This window comes from Mustela lutreola, chromosome 2, assembly GCF_030435805.1.
Source record: "Mustela lutreola isolate mMusLut2 chromosome 2, mMusLut2.pri, whole genome shotgun sequence".
Taxonomy (NCBI): Eukaryota; Metazoa; Chordata; class Mammalia; order Carnivora; family Mustelidae; genus Mustela; species Mustela lutreola.
Window position 1 is genome coordinate 118,520,355 of NC_081291.1, and position 20,377 is coordinate 118,540,731.

Here is a 20,377-nt window from a genome sequence, read left to right on the forward strand (position 1 = left end):
GGAAGTTGAGCAACCATCTCTAAATAATCTATGGACCAAAGAATAAATCACAAAGGAAATTAGGACTTTTATAAACTGAGTAACAACAAAACAGTATATCAAAATTTAAGTGATATATAGCTTTAGCTGTAAATACTTTTATTAGAAGAGAGGAAGGTTTAAAAATCAATGATCTGATCTTCCACTTTAAGAAGTTAAATAAGAGACTTGCAATTAAATCCAAAGAAAAGAAAGGGAAGGAAATTGTAAAAGAAAAAAGGTAAATGAAACAGAAAGCAAAAGACTAATAGAGTCCCATTTTAATTCCACAGTAATCAGACACCCTGAATGATTGCAGTCATTTAACATTTTTGACATTAGCTTTATGACCAAGGATAGTGGACTATTTTATAAATGTCCTATGTATATTTGAAAAAAAAAATGGGTGTTCTGCAGTTGTTGGATGTTGGGTTCTTCAAAGTCAAGTCTATGTCCTTATTGGTTTTTAGTTACTAGGAGAAAAGTCTCTAACTTTGTGGATTTATCTGTTTTTCTTTTAGTTCTATCCGTTTTTTAAAAGGTTTTTAAAATTTCTTTTTTTTGAGAGAGAGAGAGAGAGAGAAAGGGAGAGAGAATGAGTAGGGGAGACGGGCAGAGAGAAACAGACTCCCTGCTGAGAAGGGCACCCAATGTGGAACTCGATCCCAGGACTCTAGGATCATGACCTGAGCTGAAGGCAGAAGCTTAGTTGACTGAGCCACCCAAGCACCCTTGTTCTATTAGTTTTTGATGAATTCATTTTGAAACAATGTTGCTGCATATGTATATCTTTAGGATTGTTATATGTTCTTAATGAACTGACTCTTTTATCTTTGTGAATCACATGTCTCTGCCAGTACTTCTTGGACTGAATACTTTTTTCTAATGTTAATATAGCCACACTGGCTTTCTTATGATTAGTGATTGCAGAGTATACCTTTTACCATCCTTTTTCTTTCTATTTCAGTTCATATTTAAAGCATAATCACTGGCTCTTGTAATCAGTATTTTCATTCTAACACTATTGCCTTTTAAATGGAGAAATATAGACCATTTCCATCTAATGTGATCACTGAAATTGGTTGGGTTTAAATTTACCATCTTGCTGTTTGTACCATTTGTGACTCATTCTTTTTTTTCTCCTTTCCTGCCATGTTAGTCTGCTCTGGCTGCCATAACAAACCCCCACACACTGGATGGCTGAAACAAAAAATTTGCTTTCCCACCAGGTGCCTGGATGGCACAGTTATTGATTCTTGATTTTGGCTCAGGTCCTGATTTTAGAGTCATGAGATCAAGCCCTCCTTGGGCTCTACACTCAGTGGGGAGTCTGTTTGAGTTTCTCTCTCCCTCTGCCCCTCCCCACATGTGCTTGCATGCTCACTATCTCAAATAAATAAATAAATCTTTAGAAAAAAATTATTTTCTCAGAATTCTGGAGGCTAGCAGTCTAAGATCAGGGTTGTGGCTGATTCTGTTTCTAGCGAAGGCTGTCTTCCTGGCTGCTGATGGCTGTATTCTTCCTCTGTTTTCACATGGCAGAGCAAGAGCTCTGCTTTGGGGCGCCTGGATGGCTCAGTTAGTTGGATGACTACCTTCAGCTCAGGTCATGATCCTGGAGCCCTGAGATCGAGTCCCACATCGGGCTTCCTGCTGTGCAGGGAGTCTGCTTCTCCCTCTGACTCTCCCCCTTCTAATGCTCTCTCACTCTCATTCTCTCCCTCTCAAATAAATAAAATCTTAAAAAAAAAAAATCTTTGCTGTCTCTTCCTCTTCTTAGAAGGACACTAATCCTGTCAAATTAGGACCCCACCCTTACACCTTATTTAATCTTTATCACCTCCTTGCAGGCCCTTTCTGTAACTATAGTCACATTTTGAATTAGAACTTCAAGATACAAATTTTGGAAGGATATGTTCAGTCTATAGCCCTTGCTCTCTTTTTGAATTTTTCAGATATTTTAAGCATTCCACTTAATTTCCTCTATTGTATTTTAAGCAATGGTTTCTATAGTGTTATAGTATATAATACTATATATCATGTATTTAATATATACATATATATTTTGCACATATAATGTATTTAATATTTATTGTTTTCACCTTTTTAAAAAAGATTTTATATATTTATCTGACACTGAGAGAGTGAGCCCAAGCAGGGGGAGCAGTAGGCAGAGAAGGAGAATCAGGCTCTCCACTGAGCAGGGAGCTCTATGCAGGGCTCAATCCCAGGAACCTGGGGTCCTGAGCTGAAGGCAGATGCTTAACCAACTGAGCCACCCAGGCCCCCTGTTTTCCCTTTTAAGAGTCAGTAGTCTTTTTGTGAAATGAAAAACACAGCTGATAATATTTATCCATATATGCAATGTTTACGGTACTCTTCATTCTTTTTGCAGATTCAGGTTACTGTGTAGCATTATTTCCTTTCATGGATGGACATTCCTTAGCCTATTACCAGAATAAGCAACCACCACTTCAAATGAAAGCCTTTTCTAGTAGTAGTTGCTGGCTATGGAAACAACTCTTGACTCTTAACCCTCTCTGGAATTTGTTTATTTAGCTTTCTTTATTTTCAGTGTTCCCTAATGTCTTTTAAGGACAAATATGGTTTTTTTTTAAAGATTTTATTTATTTATTTGACACAGAGAGAGAGAGAGAGATCACAAGTAGGCAGAGAGGCAGGCAGAGAGAGAGGGAGAAGCAGGCTCCCTGTTGAGCAGAGAGCCTGATGTGGGCCTCTATCTCAGGACCCTGAGATCATGACCTGAGCTGAAGGCAGAGTCTTAACCCACTGAGCCACCCCGGTACCCCAAATATGGGTTTTTTACTTAACCAGTTTGTTGTTGTTGCTGCACCAGCTGCTTTATGGGCACCTTAATCTCACACTGCATCTCATTAGATGTCAGCAAACCTCAGTGTCACTATCAGTGTTTTGGGCAATAAAGAAAACTAACTGAGCTGAAGAGGAGTCAGCAGCATTCATTGTGCAGCCTGGCCAGCTACCCTCGAGGTTTTTTTTTTTCTTACTCAAATTCAGTTAGTTAACATGCAGTATAAAATTAGTTTCAGATGTACAATATAATGATTCCACACTTTCAACCATCAGTGCTCATCGCAAGTGCACTCCTTAATCCTTATCACCTATTTCTCACATACTCCCCACCCCCTCCCTTCTGATAACCATCAGTTTGTTCTCTGTGGTTGAGTCAGTTTCCTGGTTTACATTTCTCTCTTTTTTTCCCTTTACTCTTTTGTTTTGTTTTCTTAAATTCCACATATGAGTAAAATCACATGGTATTTGTCTTTCTCTGACTGACTTATTTTGCTTACATAATACTCTCTAATAGTTTTTTTTTCCAATGTAAGAACAAAAGTCTTCCTAATCATCACTGAATCTCCTTTTCAGGCTGTTAATTTTTCTTACCCTTTCATGCTTCCCACTTTGTTCAGCCTGGAGAACATCCTTTAATATTTCTTGAAGTGAATGCCTACTGGCGATAAATTCTCTCAGCTTAATTATCTGGAAACACCTTTATTTCACCTTCATTTTTAAAAAAGATTTTATTTATTTATTTGACACAGAGAGAGAGAATGAGAGAGAGCACAAGCAAGGGGACCAGAGAAGGGAGAAGCAGACTCCCTGCTGAGCAGGCAGTCCAATGTGGGGCTTGATTCCAAGACTCTAGGATCATGACCTGAGCCAAAGACAGTTGCTTAACCAGCTGAGCCACCCAGGCACCCCTCACCTTAATTTTTTAAAATAAATTTTTATTTGGTATATAATGCTAAAAGGGTCCCTTTTTTCAGGTTACTCCTTGAAAGATAACATTCCATTGGATTGTAGCTCCCATAGTTTCTGTTAAAAAGTCAGTGATTGTTTTTTGTTTAAACATTAATCTCCTGGAGGTAATGTGTCTTTTTTCCCATTGGTTGCTTTTTTTTTTTTAAGGTTTTATTTATTTATTTGACAGACAAAAATCACAAGCAGGCAGAGAGGCAGGCAGAGAGAGAGGAGGAAGCAGGCTCCCTGCTGAGCAGAGAGCCTGATGTGGAGCTCGATCCCAGGACCTTGAGATCATGACCAGAGCTGAAGGCAGAGACTTTAGCCACTGAACCACCCAGGTGCCCCCCATTGGTTGCTTTTAAAGGTTTCTCGTTATCTTTAATTTTGAGCCACTTGGCTCTGATATGTCTGGATGAAGCTTTCTTTGTATTTATCCTGCTTGGTATTAGAAGAGCTGCTTGAATCTGTGAATTGATGTCTTTGATCAGATATGGAAATTTCTTCATTGTTACTTTTTAAAATATTGTTTCTGTAACATACTCTCTCTCCTTTCCCTCTGGGACTCTGTTCATGGCCCATATCTCTTTAACATTCTATCCTATTTCTCTGTGTTTCACTTTGAATATTTTCAAGTTGTATGTTTTCAGTTTCACCTATCTTGTCTTCTGCTATGTTCAGTCTGCTGTTAAATCCACTGAGTTCTTAATTTCAGATATTGGTGTTTTGTAATTCTAGGAGGCTCATTTATTCTTTATTATAGTTTCTAATTCTCTGCTGAAATAATGAATCTTTTGATCTATTTTGTCTACCCTTTCCTCTTTTTTTAACATATTGATCATAATTACATTAAAGTTTTTTCTGCCAAAAACCAGGATTATCTTTGAGTTATTGACTATTTTTGACTTTGAGTTATTGACTATTTCATATCTTATTTATTGTTTTCTTCTTGCTTTTTTGCATTTCTAATAATATTTTATGCTGGATATTGTAGATTATACGTTATAGAGGCTTATTTGCTTACAAAAAGTATTGAGTTTGATCTGATGGGAAGTTAAATTACTGGTAGTTCACCTTGATCTTTTTGAAGACTGCTTTTTAGGTTTTCTTAGGGCAAGTCTATTTCTGCTTGGTCCTTATTCCTAGAGTATAGCCTTAATCCTGTGGCAATTCCTATGATGTTTCATTTATCCTAGAGTATTGCCTTTCTGGAGTTTCACCTGAAGGCCCAGGCTGCTCTTCAAAGTCTGTCTGTTTTGGGTAGGTCCAACGCCTACTGTCTTTCTTTCCCCAGAACTACACAAACTTTATAATTTTTCATCAGTTTTCACATGTGTAGTTGCTCTTCTCTGTCAGCCTTCTGGAGTCCTGCCTGAAATAGTGGGGCGTGGGCATTGGCAGCGTTAAAGGAGAACTTCCATGAAAATTTCTGGGGTTCCCTCTATGTTCCTCCTCAAGTTCTAGCAACTTTTGCTTCTATAATCCCCAGGTCTCTGCCTCTTTTACCCAGTGAGACCACCCCCCACACACACACCTTGTATTGTGGCCTGGAAAGTGTTCCCAGTAAGAGAACCTGGGTCATTGTAGAACTTTGATAATGGCTTGGTCCAGGAATACCTATTTCAGATCAACTACTTGTGTTTTCTCAATGTTTGCTTAGATCTTAGATCTTCTGCCTTACCCCCATACAGGCACTCATTATGGTAAAGCTTATCTTTTGCCTAATAGTAGAGAGTTATTAAACGTTTACTAGAGGCCATCTACTTTTCATGTACTTGATCTCTTTTCATTGCCATGACAAGGACATATGAAATAATCATAATATTAGTATATATACAATGTATATGTACCAAGCACCAGGCATTGTTTTGAGCCTCTTGTGTATTTCTTATCCATACTCATTTAATCCTTACATCAACCATATAGATAGGTACTATTTTGGTTCCTACTTAACAAATGGGGTCTCTTAGAAACTATAGAGGTTAAGTAATTCCACCTTCCACCCCCATACACACTATATAAATGGTGGAATTAATGTTTCATACCTAGGCAATCTGGCTTCAGAATTTATGCTTTTAAGGACTTCATTTTTGGTGGTATTATTTTCATTTTATGGGTGTGGAAACTGAGCTTTAGAGAGGGTGGGTGACTTCCCCAGGTCACAGTGCTATTAAGTGGCAGCTCTAGGATCTAAGCCACTAGAATCCAAAGCCTTTGCTCTTTCCTGTATATAATAGTTCCTCCCAAAGAGAGAAAGAAGAAAAATGTTTTCATTTTGGGGATATTAGTTTAAAAGAATTTTGTGAGGACTTGGAAGGGAGTAAAACAGCTTCCTTTCATTCTTGATGAGAATAATATCTTCTTGTGCATATAATTTTCTGGCTGTTCATCATTGGGCATTGGAAGGGGGTTGTAATTCCCATAAACGTGGTATTTCTGAACACCTCTAGAATTCACTCCTAAGGAAGCATATTGATAGCTCCATGTATGTCAGTTTTGGGAGTGGAAGGATGGCAGAGCTCAACCTTGCTTTCCTTTGCATATACTTACACATATGATTCCTACCTGACATGTGCATTTTCCTCTAAGTCTGAGCACATGTGCTCCTTGGGTGTTTTGGACACTTGCCAGCCATAAACAGAGCCTTGAGAGGGTTTGAGACAACAAATAATTCTGTTTTGTTAAGGCTGCCGGGCTTAGATGAAGAGAGGAAGTTGATTCTTTTGTCAGGGAAATCAGACCAGGTTTTCCCTTGTGCCACATGGCATGTTTACGCTTGAGCCCAGGGTACCAGAGGCTGTAGAATATCCTGGTGAGGGAGCTGCCCAGAACCCATGTGTCTCACCTGGTCTCTGATACTGATCATCCTTTTTTGCAGTGTGGAGGCTGCCAGCATCGGATTCATCATTGTTATCGACCGGCGACGGGACAAGTGGAGCTCCATAAAAGCATCATTGACACGAATAGCTGTAAATATTCACTTTTGTGCTGTTATTATAAGAAGTAATTTAAATTGTTTGTTCAACTATTTTCTCTCAAAGTCACAGGGAAAAGGCAATTGTTTTATGCCAAATTTTAGGAAGGTCTTTGTAGCAGAGGCTGTTGGGTCACATCCATGTTCCCTCTGCCACCTGCCTGTCATGACAGACAATTCCTGAGCCTGTCAAAATCTTCCTGAATCTATCTTATTGACCTCTTTGGTCACTGAATGGGGGGCGAATAGGGAGTGCTGGGAAGTTAATGCCCCAGGAGTGACAAACGACTGAGTTATGGGAGTTGATGGATATGGGAGTTGATGGATAAATGCCCCAGCCTCCACACCCCTCAGAATTCTGAGATATGTACCACACAGTATCTCAGAGAGCCCCAACCCTTCTTGCCCCCAGCAGTGCCCCATCTTATTACACTGGCTTTCTTGTTATCACTTTCTCACTCTCCCCCACTCCTCTGTGTTTCCTGGGATCACTTCCTCAATAAACTATACCCAAATCCTTGTCTTAGATTTTCTTTGGTGAGGGCGGTCACCCAGTGTAAGCCAGCCTTCATTTTGTTATTCAAATTAGTTTTCCACATACTGAAAGATACTGGACAAAACAGACAAAATATAATATGTGCAACCTTGGATGAATTTCCTTTTCCATCTATTTAGTCTGATTTTGATCCCGATCCCTGTTTGTTGCCTTTCAGCAAGTAGATGTATCCTTTCTCTCTGTGGGGACAGGGAACTCAACCACATGTGCAGGGAGAGACACCTCAGGGCAGCCATGCCAGCATTTCCACCAAAGCACAGGCTTCCTAGGGCAGTTGAGAAGGCCGAAGAGGATGGGATATGGTAGGGTGATGTGTGTGTGGAGGCTGGGGTGGGAGAGGGACTTTAGAAGCCTCATTCATGCCTACTTACAAAGGTAGTCACACATGCAAACATGCACATACATGGAGTCTCAGACCTAGAGCCTCAACCAGAAATACAAATAGTGTCTCAGTCTATTTGTCCTACCATGATGTAACAAAAATGCAAGCTGCTTCTGTTTAGGAGCTTGCATTTCAAACACTGGGGGAAAGGAAAACTCCCTTCCCCTTGTGTATGGATTGTTTTGTTCCTTTGGTTTAGTTTTGGCTAAAATTTTTGGGAAAATTTTAGTTTTTGGGAAAAATACAATGGTAGTTGATGGCTTGAGGCTTTAGACCCTTGACAGGGCCCATGAATATTTTAGAGGACTGGCCTCAAGAGAGTTCTGGTTTTCCAGGATCCATTGACAATACTTGAATAATCTAAGACTTGAGCCTAATTTGTTCAATAATTACATTATCTTTATGAGTAAAAGACACTGTAGCACAGGGATCCCAAAACCTGGCTTCCAATCAGAATCTCTTCAGGTACTTGTCGAAAATAGATATGTGAAGTTCATCCCTATTCTAGTGAATCAGAATATTCCAAGCTAAAGACCAGATTGCTTTTTAATACTTTTTTAAAGATTTTATTTATTTATTTGACAGAGATTACAAATAGGCAGAGAGGCAGGCAGAGAGAGAGAGAGGAGGAAGCAGGCTCCCTACTGAGGAGAGAGCCCTATGAAGACCACATTACTTTTTAACAAGCACTTTAGGAGGTTGCTTTTTGGGAACCACTAGAAGGAAAGAAAGCCATGAGCAATGGGAGGCTTGGAGTCCCCGTTTGTGCCATTAAGTTGTTATATGAATCTGAGTTATCTCATTTCTCAGGAACTTGCCTCCAGAGGAAGGCAATGCTTCTTGGAAGCAACTTGGCAATAACATGCATCAGGAATCATTGAAATACTAAGTCTTTGACTCAGTAATTCTTTTGGGAAACTATCCAAGGAAAGTATTCCAAAATGTGGATTAAGATATATAAAAGTATGAAAAAGTCTAAATCATTAGCAATAAGGGATTGGTTAAGTAATTGTGCACCCATGAAAGATAATATTTCCAAAGAATTTTTAAATAATAGAAATAAAACTCATGGTATAATATTAAGGGCGAAAAACATGTTACAAAATATTTCTACAGTGTGAATTTAACCATGATAAAGATATTTCAGTTGAGAAAATAGCCTGTAAATAATTAGATTGGAATATTAAAAATGGCTATGAGATCATGGGTAGTTTTGGTGGTTTTCTTTTTCTAATATATACTTTTATTTCCAATTTTTTCTGTAAGAAGTTTGAAATACTTTTATAATCAGAGAATTTTTTTTGTTGTTTTTTGATTTGTTTTGATTTTTAAGGAAAGGTTTGTTTTTTTCAAACAGTATGTTTTTCAGCTCTGAAATCCTGTGATATATACTCTAATTCTTTGGCATCTGTGTTGTCTCCTTAAACTTTCCTGTCTGTGATCTTGGGCAAGAGGAGACCAATGGATGTGACATTTGCCCTGAAACTTTCCATGATCCTTCCAGGTAGCATTTCCTGGAAACTTGCAGCTCATATTCATCCTTCGTCCATCTCGCTTTATCCAGAGGACATTCACTGACATTGGCATTAAATATTATCGAGAAGAATTTAAAATGAAAGTGCCGGTAAGCATGACTTTTCATCTTGTCTGCATTTGGTCAGGGCCTGTCTAGAAGGTGACATTTGAGCTGAGTTTGTAAGGGAGGTAGGACTCTATAGGCAGAGAGAGGAGAGGCATTCTGTATAGAGTGAAGAGCACATGTAAGGACATGGAGACGGGAAGGACATACTTTACATGAGGTCCACAGGGAGGCCCCATTCTTGTTGGACTATATATAGGACAATTGTTTGGAAGAAAAAAAGTAGAAAACATGGAATAGGTTTTCGCTGTAAGAATAAGAGCTCTGGATTTTATTCAGTAGGCAGGGGGGATCCAGTGACGGTTTTTCAGTTGGAGAATAACTTGGGTAAAGTGGTATTGCAGTTATATAATCTGAAGGTAGAAGTGACTGAAAGAGGGAGAGTTATTTTAATAGTATGGGTAAAAGAAAATAAGGATCTAAAATAAATATAGGCAACTGTAGAGTAAAAGTAAAACCAATATGTGATATACTCATAAAACAAAAATAAATTAAGATGACAAGAGTAAATATTTTACTGATAACTTTGGCAGAGATGGGGGAAACAGGCACTTTCATACTTTGCTGACTGAAATGAAGTTGGTAATGACCGATATGAAGGACTAATTGGTGCCATTTATCAAAAATTAAAGGATTTACACTCATTGACCTTCCAATAAAAGTTATTCTACAGATATTCTCATACATGTGTATATATAATGATATTAATTACCAAATCATTTGTAAGAATCAATGATTAGATTGGAAATACCATAAATAAAATGATTAGGAATACCATAAATAAAAAAATAAATAATGGTCTGCACAATCAACTAAATACTTTGTAGCCAGCAAAAGTGATAAGGCATACAACCACAAGAAAAGCAAGTGGCAGTTATCATACACCTAACCAATGACCCAACCAAAAGAAATGAAAACATGCGTCCACAAAAAGACCCTTACAAACACAAATGTCCATCAACACGTGAATGGATAAAGAAATTGTGGCATAGTCACATAATGGAAGAACAAGCAATAAAAAAGAGTGAAGTATTGTTTATTTTAACAATATGGACACTCTCCATAATATTCTCCTGAAAGAAGGAAATTAACCACTAAAGAGTATATATTCTATGATTCTTCTTATGTAACATTTAAGAAGAGACAAAACTGAACTAGAAAATCACAATGATGGCTGCTGTTAGGGCTGAGGTGGAGTGGAGATTGATTGGAAGTAGGTATAAGGGAATTTTCTAGGGAAATGTGTATCTTGATTGGATGGTGTTACATGTGTGTATACAGTTGTCAGAACTAATTGAACTATCACCTTAAAATCTGTGCATTTGATTGATGTAAATTACATCTCAATTGAAAAAGAAAAAACAAAAAGGAAAAAATAGGTAAGATGAATCGATAGTGATAGAAAAGTTTCTAATATATATTTTTGTTTCAGTTTTTGTTTAGTTGGAAATAAACTCAGAAAAATTTCAAGAATAAGATTGATACAAAGAACATTCTATGCTCTTTACCCAGATTCATTCACCTATTGTTAGCGTTTTATTCCCATTTGCTTTATTATTTACTTATTATTTGCTCCTCCTATAGATAGATTACCTCTTTTTCTCTATTATACATATATAAATATATATATTTATTTCTCTATTCATAGTATATATAGATAGGTTTAAATATAAAGAGATATGTATATTATACATATATGGAATATGTATATGTATATTTGTATATATAGGATCTAGTTTAGGATCAAACAGTACACATAGTTGTCATGTCTCTTTAGTTTCCTTTAATCTGAAATATTTCTACAGTCTTTCTTTGTCTTCTATAACATTAGCATTTTTGAAGAATACAGTCCTTTAAAAACAAAACTTACCTTATTTGGGGGTCACATGATGATTTCTCGGGATTTGATTCAGATAATGCATTCCTAGTTAGAATACTGCTTAAGTGATGTCATGTCACATGTGGAAAACACAGTGTTCATCTGCCCCCCCATTGATAACATTAATTTTGGTCCCTTAGTTAAGGCATTGTCCAGTTTCTCAAATGTTTCCATTACAACTAATACAGAATCTTTGGAGAAACATTTTAAGATCACACAAATACCCTGCTCCTCAAAAGATTCCTCTCTATATTTAATACCTATTGGTAATTCTTACCTGGAATGATCTTTATTAATTTGATTGCAAAATAATGATTTCCCAACTATAATACTCTCTGAACATATACTAATCAGAAGTTGGTACTCTACTGTAAGCTAGAGCTTTCCCTTCTCCCTTATTTGTCTATCATCATAAGACATACATATATGTCTCTTTCTCTCTAAATATATTTATTTATCCTAGAAATCATAGAGTTTACACTGGTACTTTAAATTTTAGGTCATCATCAGTGATCCCTTATGTGGGAAACTTTACACTAGTTGCATGTAAAAAAGGAAACTTTACACTAGTTGCATGTAAAAAAGTAATTTAATCTTTAATATTAAAAAATCTGGCAAAACCCAGAAAACATCCATCATGAAAGCAAGATACTTTCTGTAAAAAGAAAGTCACATAGTAGGTCATTAAAAAAAACTTTTTTAGGTCTTCTAGCATGTATTTTTAAGTGGGGATAAAAGCAAAGGGAAAATAATATGGATAATATATTCCCATTTGAATAAAATAGAAGTGGCTTGTATGTGATTGCATATAATAGCACACCTTGGGAAGGCTGTATAAGACATCAAAAAACTGGTTGAAGTGATTGCCTCTTGGATGTAGAACTGGAGGTCTGGGGGTAGGGGTGAGAGGAAGACTATTTTCAATTTAGCTTAACTCTTTCTGTTTGAATTTATTATCACATACGCATATTAACTGTTCAAAAAGCTCACTTTAACTGAAATTGCTCTGAGAAAATATTTAATCCATCTCAATGAAAACTGACTGTATCTCAGATAAGGGATTTTTCTGTTTCTTTTCCCACTTTTATTTTCCCTCTTTTGGTTTAATTTTATATTAATACTCAAATTTCCTAAAACACTTCTTCCCTATATTTTGGGTGTTAACCAGACACAAAAGGTATTTCCTATTCTATTTTAAATACTTATTTCAAAATAACTTGAGTGTTTAAGAGAAAATGTAAGCCATAAGCTTCTTATTCCATTTTCCTGAACTGAGTAACAGCACTGGGGAAGGGATGACTTACAAGAAATGAATGAACTTTTTGTAATCCTCATAAGCTTGTTCCCCTTCAGAGATAAAGAAAATTGTTTCGTGTCACTCAAAAAGGTTTGGAGTTAGCACTAAACATTTGACCAAATGTCAAATACATGTTTCTCTGGTTGTGTATAAAACACATCTCTCCAAGAGATAGTATGTATACAGATACATATGTGATTTATGCCTTGCTTTTCATGTGGTACATCTATACTAAAGAGAGAAGGACCATCTACTTTGTGTTGATACCATGTTTTTAGTTACTTCTATATGTGGTAATGTATATTGATACCTTGTCCATTATATTTTCAATTTTAAACTTAAAATCAACTTTTTAAAAGCTCTCTGTCACTCATACTAAAGGCTTATTAGTAGGGCATTTTTAAAGATTTTTTTTTTTTATTTGACAGAGAGAGATAACAAGTAGGCAGAGAGGCAGGCAGAGAGAGAGAGAGAGGAGGAAGCAGGCTCCCTGCTGAGCAGAGAGCCCGATGCGGGACTTGATCCCAGGACCCTGAGATCATGACCCGAGCCGAAGGCAGCGGCTTAACCCACTGAGCCACCCAGGCGCCCAGTAGGGCATTTTTAAATGTTAAACATTTACCTTGTCAACTACTGTTTCACCTGTGGAAGATGATCACATTCTCTCTGTTCTTTTTTTTTTTTTAATTAGATTTATTTATTTTCAGAAAAACAGTATTCATTATTTTTTCACCACACCCAGTGCTCCATGCAATCCGTGCCCTCTATAATACCCACCACCTGGTACCCCAACCTCCCAAACCCCCGCCACTTCATGAATCATGAGAGACTATGGACTCTGAAAAACATTCTCTCTGTTCTGATGCACCACAGAGTTCAGTGTAATGTTACCAAACTTGATGGAACTAGACTTCAAAATACATTTAGCCTTTTATTTATTTTTTTAAAGATTTTTATTTATTTATTTGACAGACAGAGATCACAAGTAGGCAGAGAGAGAGAGAGGAGGAAGCAGGCTCCCCGCTGAGCAGAGAGCCCGATGTAGGGCTAGATCCCAGGACTCTGGGATCATGACCTAAGCTGAAGGCAGAGACCTTAACCCACTGAGCCACCCAGGTGCCCCTACATTCAGCCTTTTCAATGACAGTCCAAGCTGTTGGTTTGTCTTCCTTGCTTTGTTTTTATTTTCTTTTAATCTTTAATTTTTTTAAATTCAAATGTTACTTAGTTAACATACAGTGCAGTATTGGTTTCTAGAGTAGAATTCAGTGATCCATCACTTACCTAAAATAGTCAGGGCTCATCACAAAAATGATACCCTTCACCCATCCTTCACCTATCCTGTCCCATCCCCCCACCTCCCTCCCTCCGTCAACCCTCTTTGTTCTTTTGTTCAGAGTTTCTTATGGTTTATTTCCCTCTCTCCCTTTCTTCTGCCCCCCTTCCCACATGTTCATCTGTTTTCTTTATTAAATTCCACACATGAGTGAGATCATATGATATTTGTCTTTCTCTGACTGGCTTATTTCACTTAGCATAATACACTCTAGCTCCATCCATGTCATTGCAAAAGGCAAGATTTCATTCATTCATTATTCAGGTGAATAATATTCTATTGTATATAGATACCACATCTTTATTTATTCATCAGTTGATGGACATTTGGACTCTCTCCATAGTTTGGCTGTTGTTGATAATGCTGCTATAAACATCGGGGTGCATGTAGCCCTTCAAATCTGTATTTTTGTGTCCTTTGGGCAGGTATCTAGTGCAATTGCTGGGTTGTAGGGTAGTTCTGTTTTTAACTTTCTGAGGAAACTCCACACTGGCTGCACCAGTTTGCATTCCCCCCAACGGTACAAGAGGGTTCTCCTTGTCCTACATCCTTGCCAACGCCTGTTTCTTGTGTTGTAAATTTTAGCCATTCTCACAGGTGGTATCTCATCATGGTTTTGATTTGTATTTCCTTGATGATGAGTGGTGCTGAGCATCATCTCATGTGTCTGTTAGCCACCTGGATGTCTTCTTTGAAAAGGTATCTGTTCATGTCTTCTGCCCATTTCTTGAGTGGATTATTTGTTTTTTTGGATGTTGAGTTGATAAGCTCCTTATAGATTTTGGATACTAACCCTTTATCTGATATGCCATTTGCAAATATCTTCTTCCATTCCTTAGGGTGTCTTTTAGTTTTGTTGATTGTTTCTCTCATTGTTTGGACGGTTTTTATCTTGATAAAGTTCCAATAGTTCACTTTTGCCTTAGTTTCCCTTGCCTCCTGTAACCTGTCTAGAAAGAAGTTGCTAGAGCCAAGGTCAAAGAGATTTCTGCCTGTGTTCTCCTCTAGGAATTTGATGGATTCCTGTTTCACATTTAGGTCTCTCATCTGTTTTAAGTTTTATTTATTCATTTATTCATTTTATTGTCTTATGTTAGTCACCATATAGTACATCATTAGTTTTTGATGTATTCTAAGATTCACTGTTTATATATAACACCCAGTGCTTCATGCAATACATGTCCTCCTTTAATACCCACCACCAGGCTCACCCATTCCACCACCTCCCCTCCTCTCTAAAACCCTCAGATGTTTCTCTGGAGTCCATAGTCTGTCATGATTCCTCTCCCCCTCCAATTTCCCCCCACTTCACTTTTCCTTTCTTTCTCCTAATGTCCTCCATGTTATTCCTTCTTGACTTATTTCATTCAGCATGATCTCCTCCAGTCCCATCAAGGTTTTTGTATATGGTGTAAGAAAGTGGTCCAGTTTCATTCTTCTGCATGTGGCTGTCCAATTTTCCCAACACCATTTATTAGAGAGACTATATTTTCCCACTGGGTATTCTTTCCTGCTTTATCAAAGATTAGTTGACCATAGAGTTGAGGGTCCATTTCTGGGTTCTCTATTCTGTTCCATTGATCTACATGTCTGTTTTTGTGTCAGTACTACACTGTCTTGACGATTACAACTTTGTAATATAGCTTGGACACAGTACTAGAAGTCCTAGCTTCAGCAATCAGACAACAAAAAGAACTATGCACCCAAATTGGCAAAGAAGTCAAACTCACTCTCTGCAGATTGACATGATACTCTATGTGGAAAACCCAAAAGACTCCGCCCCAAAATTGCTAGATCTCATATAGGAATTCAAAAAAGTGAAAGGTTATAAAATCAATGCACAGAAATCAATGGCAGAAAGAGAAATTAAGGAATCTTTTGTATTTACAATTGCACCAAAAACCGTATAATACTTAGGAATAAACCTAACCAAAGAGGTAAGGGAAACTGAAAACTATAGAACACTTATGAAGGTAGTTGAGGAAGACACAAAGAAATGGAAAAACATTTCATGCTCATGGATTGAAAGAACAGATATTGTTAAAATTTCTATGCTACCCAGAGCAATCTACACATTCAATGCAATCCCTATCAAATGCCATCAACGTTTTTCACAGAGCTGGAACAAATAATCCTAAAATTTGTATGGAACCAGAAAAAGATGATGACTAGCCAAAGGAGTGTTGAAAAAGAAAACCAAAGCTGGTGGCATCACAAATCCAAACTTCAAGCCATATTACAAAGCTGTCTCCATTTCATTTCTTTCACTCTTGTCATTATTTCCTTTCTTTTATTGTCTCTGGCTTTGTTCTTTTTTTTTCTAGTTCCTTTAGTATAAGGTTAGGTTTGTTTGAGAATTTTCTTGCTTTAAAAAAAATTTTTTTTTAAGATTTTACTTATTTATTTGACAGAGAGAGAGAGAGAGAGAGAGACAGACAGACAGCAAGAGAGGGAGTACAAGCAGGGGGAGTGGGAGAGGCTGGTTTCCTGCTGAGTAGGGAGCCGGATGTTGGACTCAATCCCAGGACCCTAGGATCATGACCTGAACCAAAGGCAGACTCTTAATGCTTGAGCCACCCAGGTGCCCCAAGACTTTTCTTGTTTCTTGAGGTAGGTCTGAATCATTATAATCTTCTCTTTTGGAACAGCTTGTACTTCACCCCAAAAATCTGGACTGTTGTATTTTCATTTTTATTTGTCTCCATGTGTATTTTTTTATTTCTTCTTTGGTTTCTTGGTTGACCCATTCATTGCTCAGTAGCATGTTAGTTAGCATGTATTTGTGTTCTTTCCAAATTTTTTCTTGTGGTTGATTTCTAGTTTCATACTATTATGGTCAGAAAAGATGCATGATATGATTTCAGCCTTTTTGAATTTATTGAGACTTGTTTTGTGGCTAGTATGTGATCTATTCTGGAGAGTGTTCTATATGCATTTGAAAAGAATGTATTCTGCTGTTTTAGGGTGGAACATTCTGAATATATCTGTTAGATCCATCTGGTCCAATGTGTCATTCAAAGCCACTGTTTCTTTGTCCATTTTCTGTCTGGATGACCTATCCGCTAATGTAAGTGGAGTGTTAATATCTCTACTATTACTGTGTAACTATTGATTTCTACCTTCATGTCTATTTATAGTTACTTCATATATTTAGGTGCTTTCATGTTGGGTGTATAAATATTTACAATTGTTGTATCCTTTTGTTGGATTGTACCCTTTATCATCATGTAGAGCCCTTCTTTTTCTCAAGTTATAGTCTGTCTTAAAGTTGATTTTGTATGATATAAATATTGATATCCTCATTTTCTTTTCATTTGCATGATAAATGTTCTTCCATTTTCCATTATCTGCATATATTTTTAGGTCTGAAATGAGTCTCCTGTAGGCAACATATAGACGGGTTTTGCTCTTTTATCCATTCAGTCATCCTATGTCTTTTGATTCAAAGTATATTCAAAGTAATTATTGATAAATATGTACTCACTGCCATTTTGTTATGTTTTACAGTTGTTTTGTTGTTCTTTTCTGCTCCTTTCTTCTTTTCTTGCTGTCTTCCCTGGTGGTTTGATGACTTTCTTTATTGATTCGCTTGGATTCCTTTTTCTTTATTTTTTGTGTGACTGTTACAAGCTTTTGTGTGTGTGTGTTTGTATGGTTATCACGAGGTCCATTTTTAACATGTGATGCATAGAGCAGTCTATATTGAGTTTTTCGTCATTTGAGTTTGAACCCATTCTAAAAGCACTAAATTTTTACTTCTCCACCCTCCATGTTTTTTGTATATGATTTCATACTTAACATTCTGTTATTCTGTGAATCCCTTTACTGATTTCTGTATATATAATTTATTTTACTGCTTTTGTGCTTTAACCTACCTAATGGTTTTGTGAGTGATTCATCTACTACTTTTTAAAAAGTTTATTTAAGTAATCTCTACACCCGATGTGGGGCTCAAACCCGTGACTCCGAGACTAGAGTTGCATGCTCTTCCAGTTGAGCCAGCCAATGCCCCTCATCTACTACTTTTATTTTGTCTGCATTTAATTATGAAATTTTTTTCATTTCATAATTGTCTTACTCCTATTATAGCCTTTTCTTTTGACTCAAAGAATTCCTTTCAGTGTTTCTTGTAAAGCTGGTTTATTGGTGATGAATTCCTTTAACTTTTGTTTGTCTGGGAAATTCTTTATCTTTCCTTATATTCTGAATAGTAATCTTGCTGGATAGAGTATTCTTGTTTATAGGTTTTTTGTTTGTTTGTTTGTTTTTGTTTTTTCCTTTTGGCCCTTTGTATAGATCATGCCACTCTCTTCTGGCCTGCATAGTTTCTGCTGAAAAACCAGCTTATAGCCTTCTGAAGTTTCCCTTTTATGTTACTGTTTTCCTTTCTCATTCCTTTCTCTATCATTGTTTTTTCATTTTAATTACTGTGTGTCTTGGTGTAGACTGTAGGCGTTCTTGGTTTGATTTTGTTGGGGGTTCCCTGTGTCTCTTAGATCTGGATTTCTATTCCCTTCCTCAGATTAGGGGAGTTTTTAGCTATTATTTCTTCAAATAAATTTTCTATCCCCTTTTTTCTCTTTTTTCTTTCTGGCATCCCTGTAATGCTAATATTATTATGCTTGATGATGTCACTGAGTTTCTATAATCCATTCTCAGCTTTTATTATTCTTTTTCCTTTTGCCATTTAACTTGTTTGCTTCTCGCCATCCCTCCTTGGGTCTGGCTACCCAGAGCAGAGAGCTTGGTTGCTTTTTATTACTCCATATTTCAAATCCCTGATCTGTTCTTCTGTCTTCTCTGATTTGCTATTGATACCCTCTAGTGTATTTTTAATTTCAGTTATTGACTTTTTCATGTTTGATTGGTTCTTTTTAATATTTTCTATCTCTTTGTTGAAGGTCTTAGTGAGATCCTCCAGTCTTTTCTCAAGTCCAGCAAGTATCTTTTTGACTGTTACTTTGAGTTCTTTATTAGGCATATTAGTTATCTCTTTCATTTAACTATTTTCTTTAACATTTATTTATTTATCTTAGAGAGAGAAAGAGAGAACTTGTACACATGCACGTGAGCGGGGTAGGGGTGGAGGGAGAATGAGAGGGAGAGACTCCTCAGGCAGATTCCCCACTGAGCATGAAGCCTGATGTGGAGCTTGATCCCAGGACCCTGAGATCATGACTAAGCTGAAATCAAGAGTTGGATACTTAAATGTACTTAAGCAACCCCCATTTAACTTTTTTAAATGTTGTTTTTGTCCTTTTCTTTCATTCAGGACATACTCCTGTGTTCTTATTTTGTGTAACTCTCTGTGTCTGTTTCTATGTGTTAGGAAATTCAGCTTTGTCTCCTGCTCTTGAAAGTAGTAGCCTTATGAAGAAGAGGTCTTGTAGTGCCCTGTAACACAACACCCCCATTTACCTGAACCAGATGCTTTAGGGGTATCTCCTTTGTGGCTTGTGTGTGTCCCACTGTTGTGGCTGAGCCTCATTTGCCTTCAATCCAGTTAGCTGCAATGGCTGACTTTGCCTGTTATGGTTGCACATGACAGTTGTGTAGCTGGGTGTAGATGTAGTTGGGTGATGGCAGCAGTCAGATTAGATGCCTGCCCTCAGCTCATCTACTAGGACTGCAGTGGTACTAAACAGCAGGGTGCTCTCTCATGCTGCCTCCTGAAAGCCTTATTGGTGTGTGGGGCAGGCAGTTAGACCAGATGTCTCCAGTCCCACCTGCTGGGACTGTAGTCACACTGATGTGTGTAGTTAATCTTCCTCTCTCCCCAGGACAGGAGTTACTTTGGAGTAGCACTGGTCCCTGCTGGGGGTTTCTTGCAGGCTTTGTCTTGGCAGGACCCATTTTGGAGGGACCACTGTGGAGTGGGGTGGGGTGGATGAGGTGGCTCTTCAGGAGAATGCAGGAGTGGGGTCTGTGGTATTAGCAAGCTATGGGAGAGTGTTTGAACTGGTTTCCACAGCTGTCTGGCTATCTAGGCTGGGGTGGCGTTGGGGGCTGATGTCACTTGCTAGGACTTTGTTCTAGGAGAAGTCACCTAAAGATTCCTGCCCCTCCTGTGCAGGTTCTGAGATTAGTAAGTAAGTCTTCTTTTCATATACTCTTGGTGCTTTCAGATTGCTACTTCTATACCATACCTTGGCTAGGTTGTTTGTTGTGTTGGCTCTTTAAGGACTGGAACTCATTTTCCTTTCACCCTCTGTCTTTCCCAGAGCTAAGCCCGCTGATTTTTAAAGTGCCTGGAGTTAAGTCCTACTGATTGTAAAAAGTCACAAGGTTAAGCCCCACTGGATTTCCAAAGCCAAATGTTATAGGACTTACCTTCCCACTGCAGGTTCCCTGTGCCCCAGGTGCCTGGTATGGGATCTGCTTCTCTGCCTTCTCCATGCTTGTGGTGTCCCTACTGTTTGTGGTTAAGTCTCCTGGGAGTTTGGCTCCCAACTGCCTCTCTGTCCCTCCTACCTCTTTCTGTGTGGCCTACTTGACCATTTTTTTTCAGAAGTCCTC

The 20,377-nt window shown here is 37.7% G+C and overlaps 1 protein-coding gene across 4 annotated transcripts in view; it reads left to right on the forward strand.

Moving 5' to 3' along the window:
- MCF2L2 (MCF.2 cell line derived transforming sequence-like 2) overlaps positions 1-20,377 on the forward strand; it is a 254,225-nt gene that overhangs the window by 82,982 nt on the left and 150,866 nt on the right. For all 4 annotated transcript variants that reach the window (XM_059163358.1, XM_059163355.1, XM_059163356.1 and 1 more), the window contains 2 exons: positions 6,677-6,767; positions 9,215-9,334. In XM_059163358.1, coding sequence (XP_059019341.1) covers positions 6,677-6,767; positions 9,215-9,334 — 211 coding nt within the window. The remainder of the gene's footprint in view (positions 1-6,676; positions 6,768-9,214; positions 9,335-20,377) is intronic.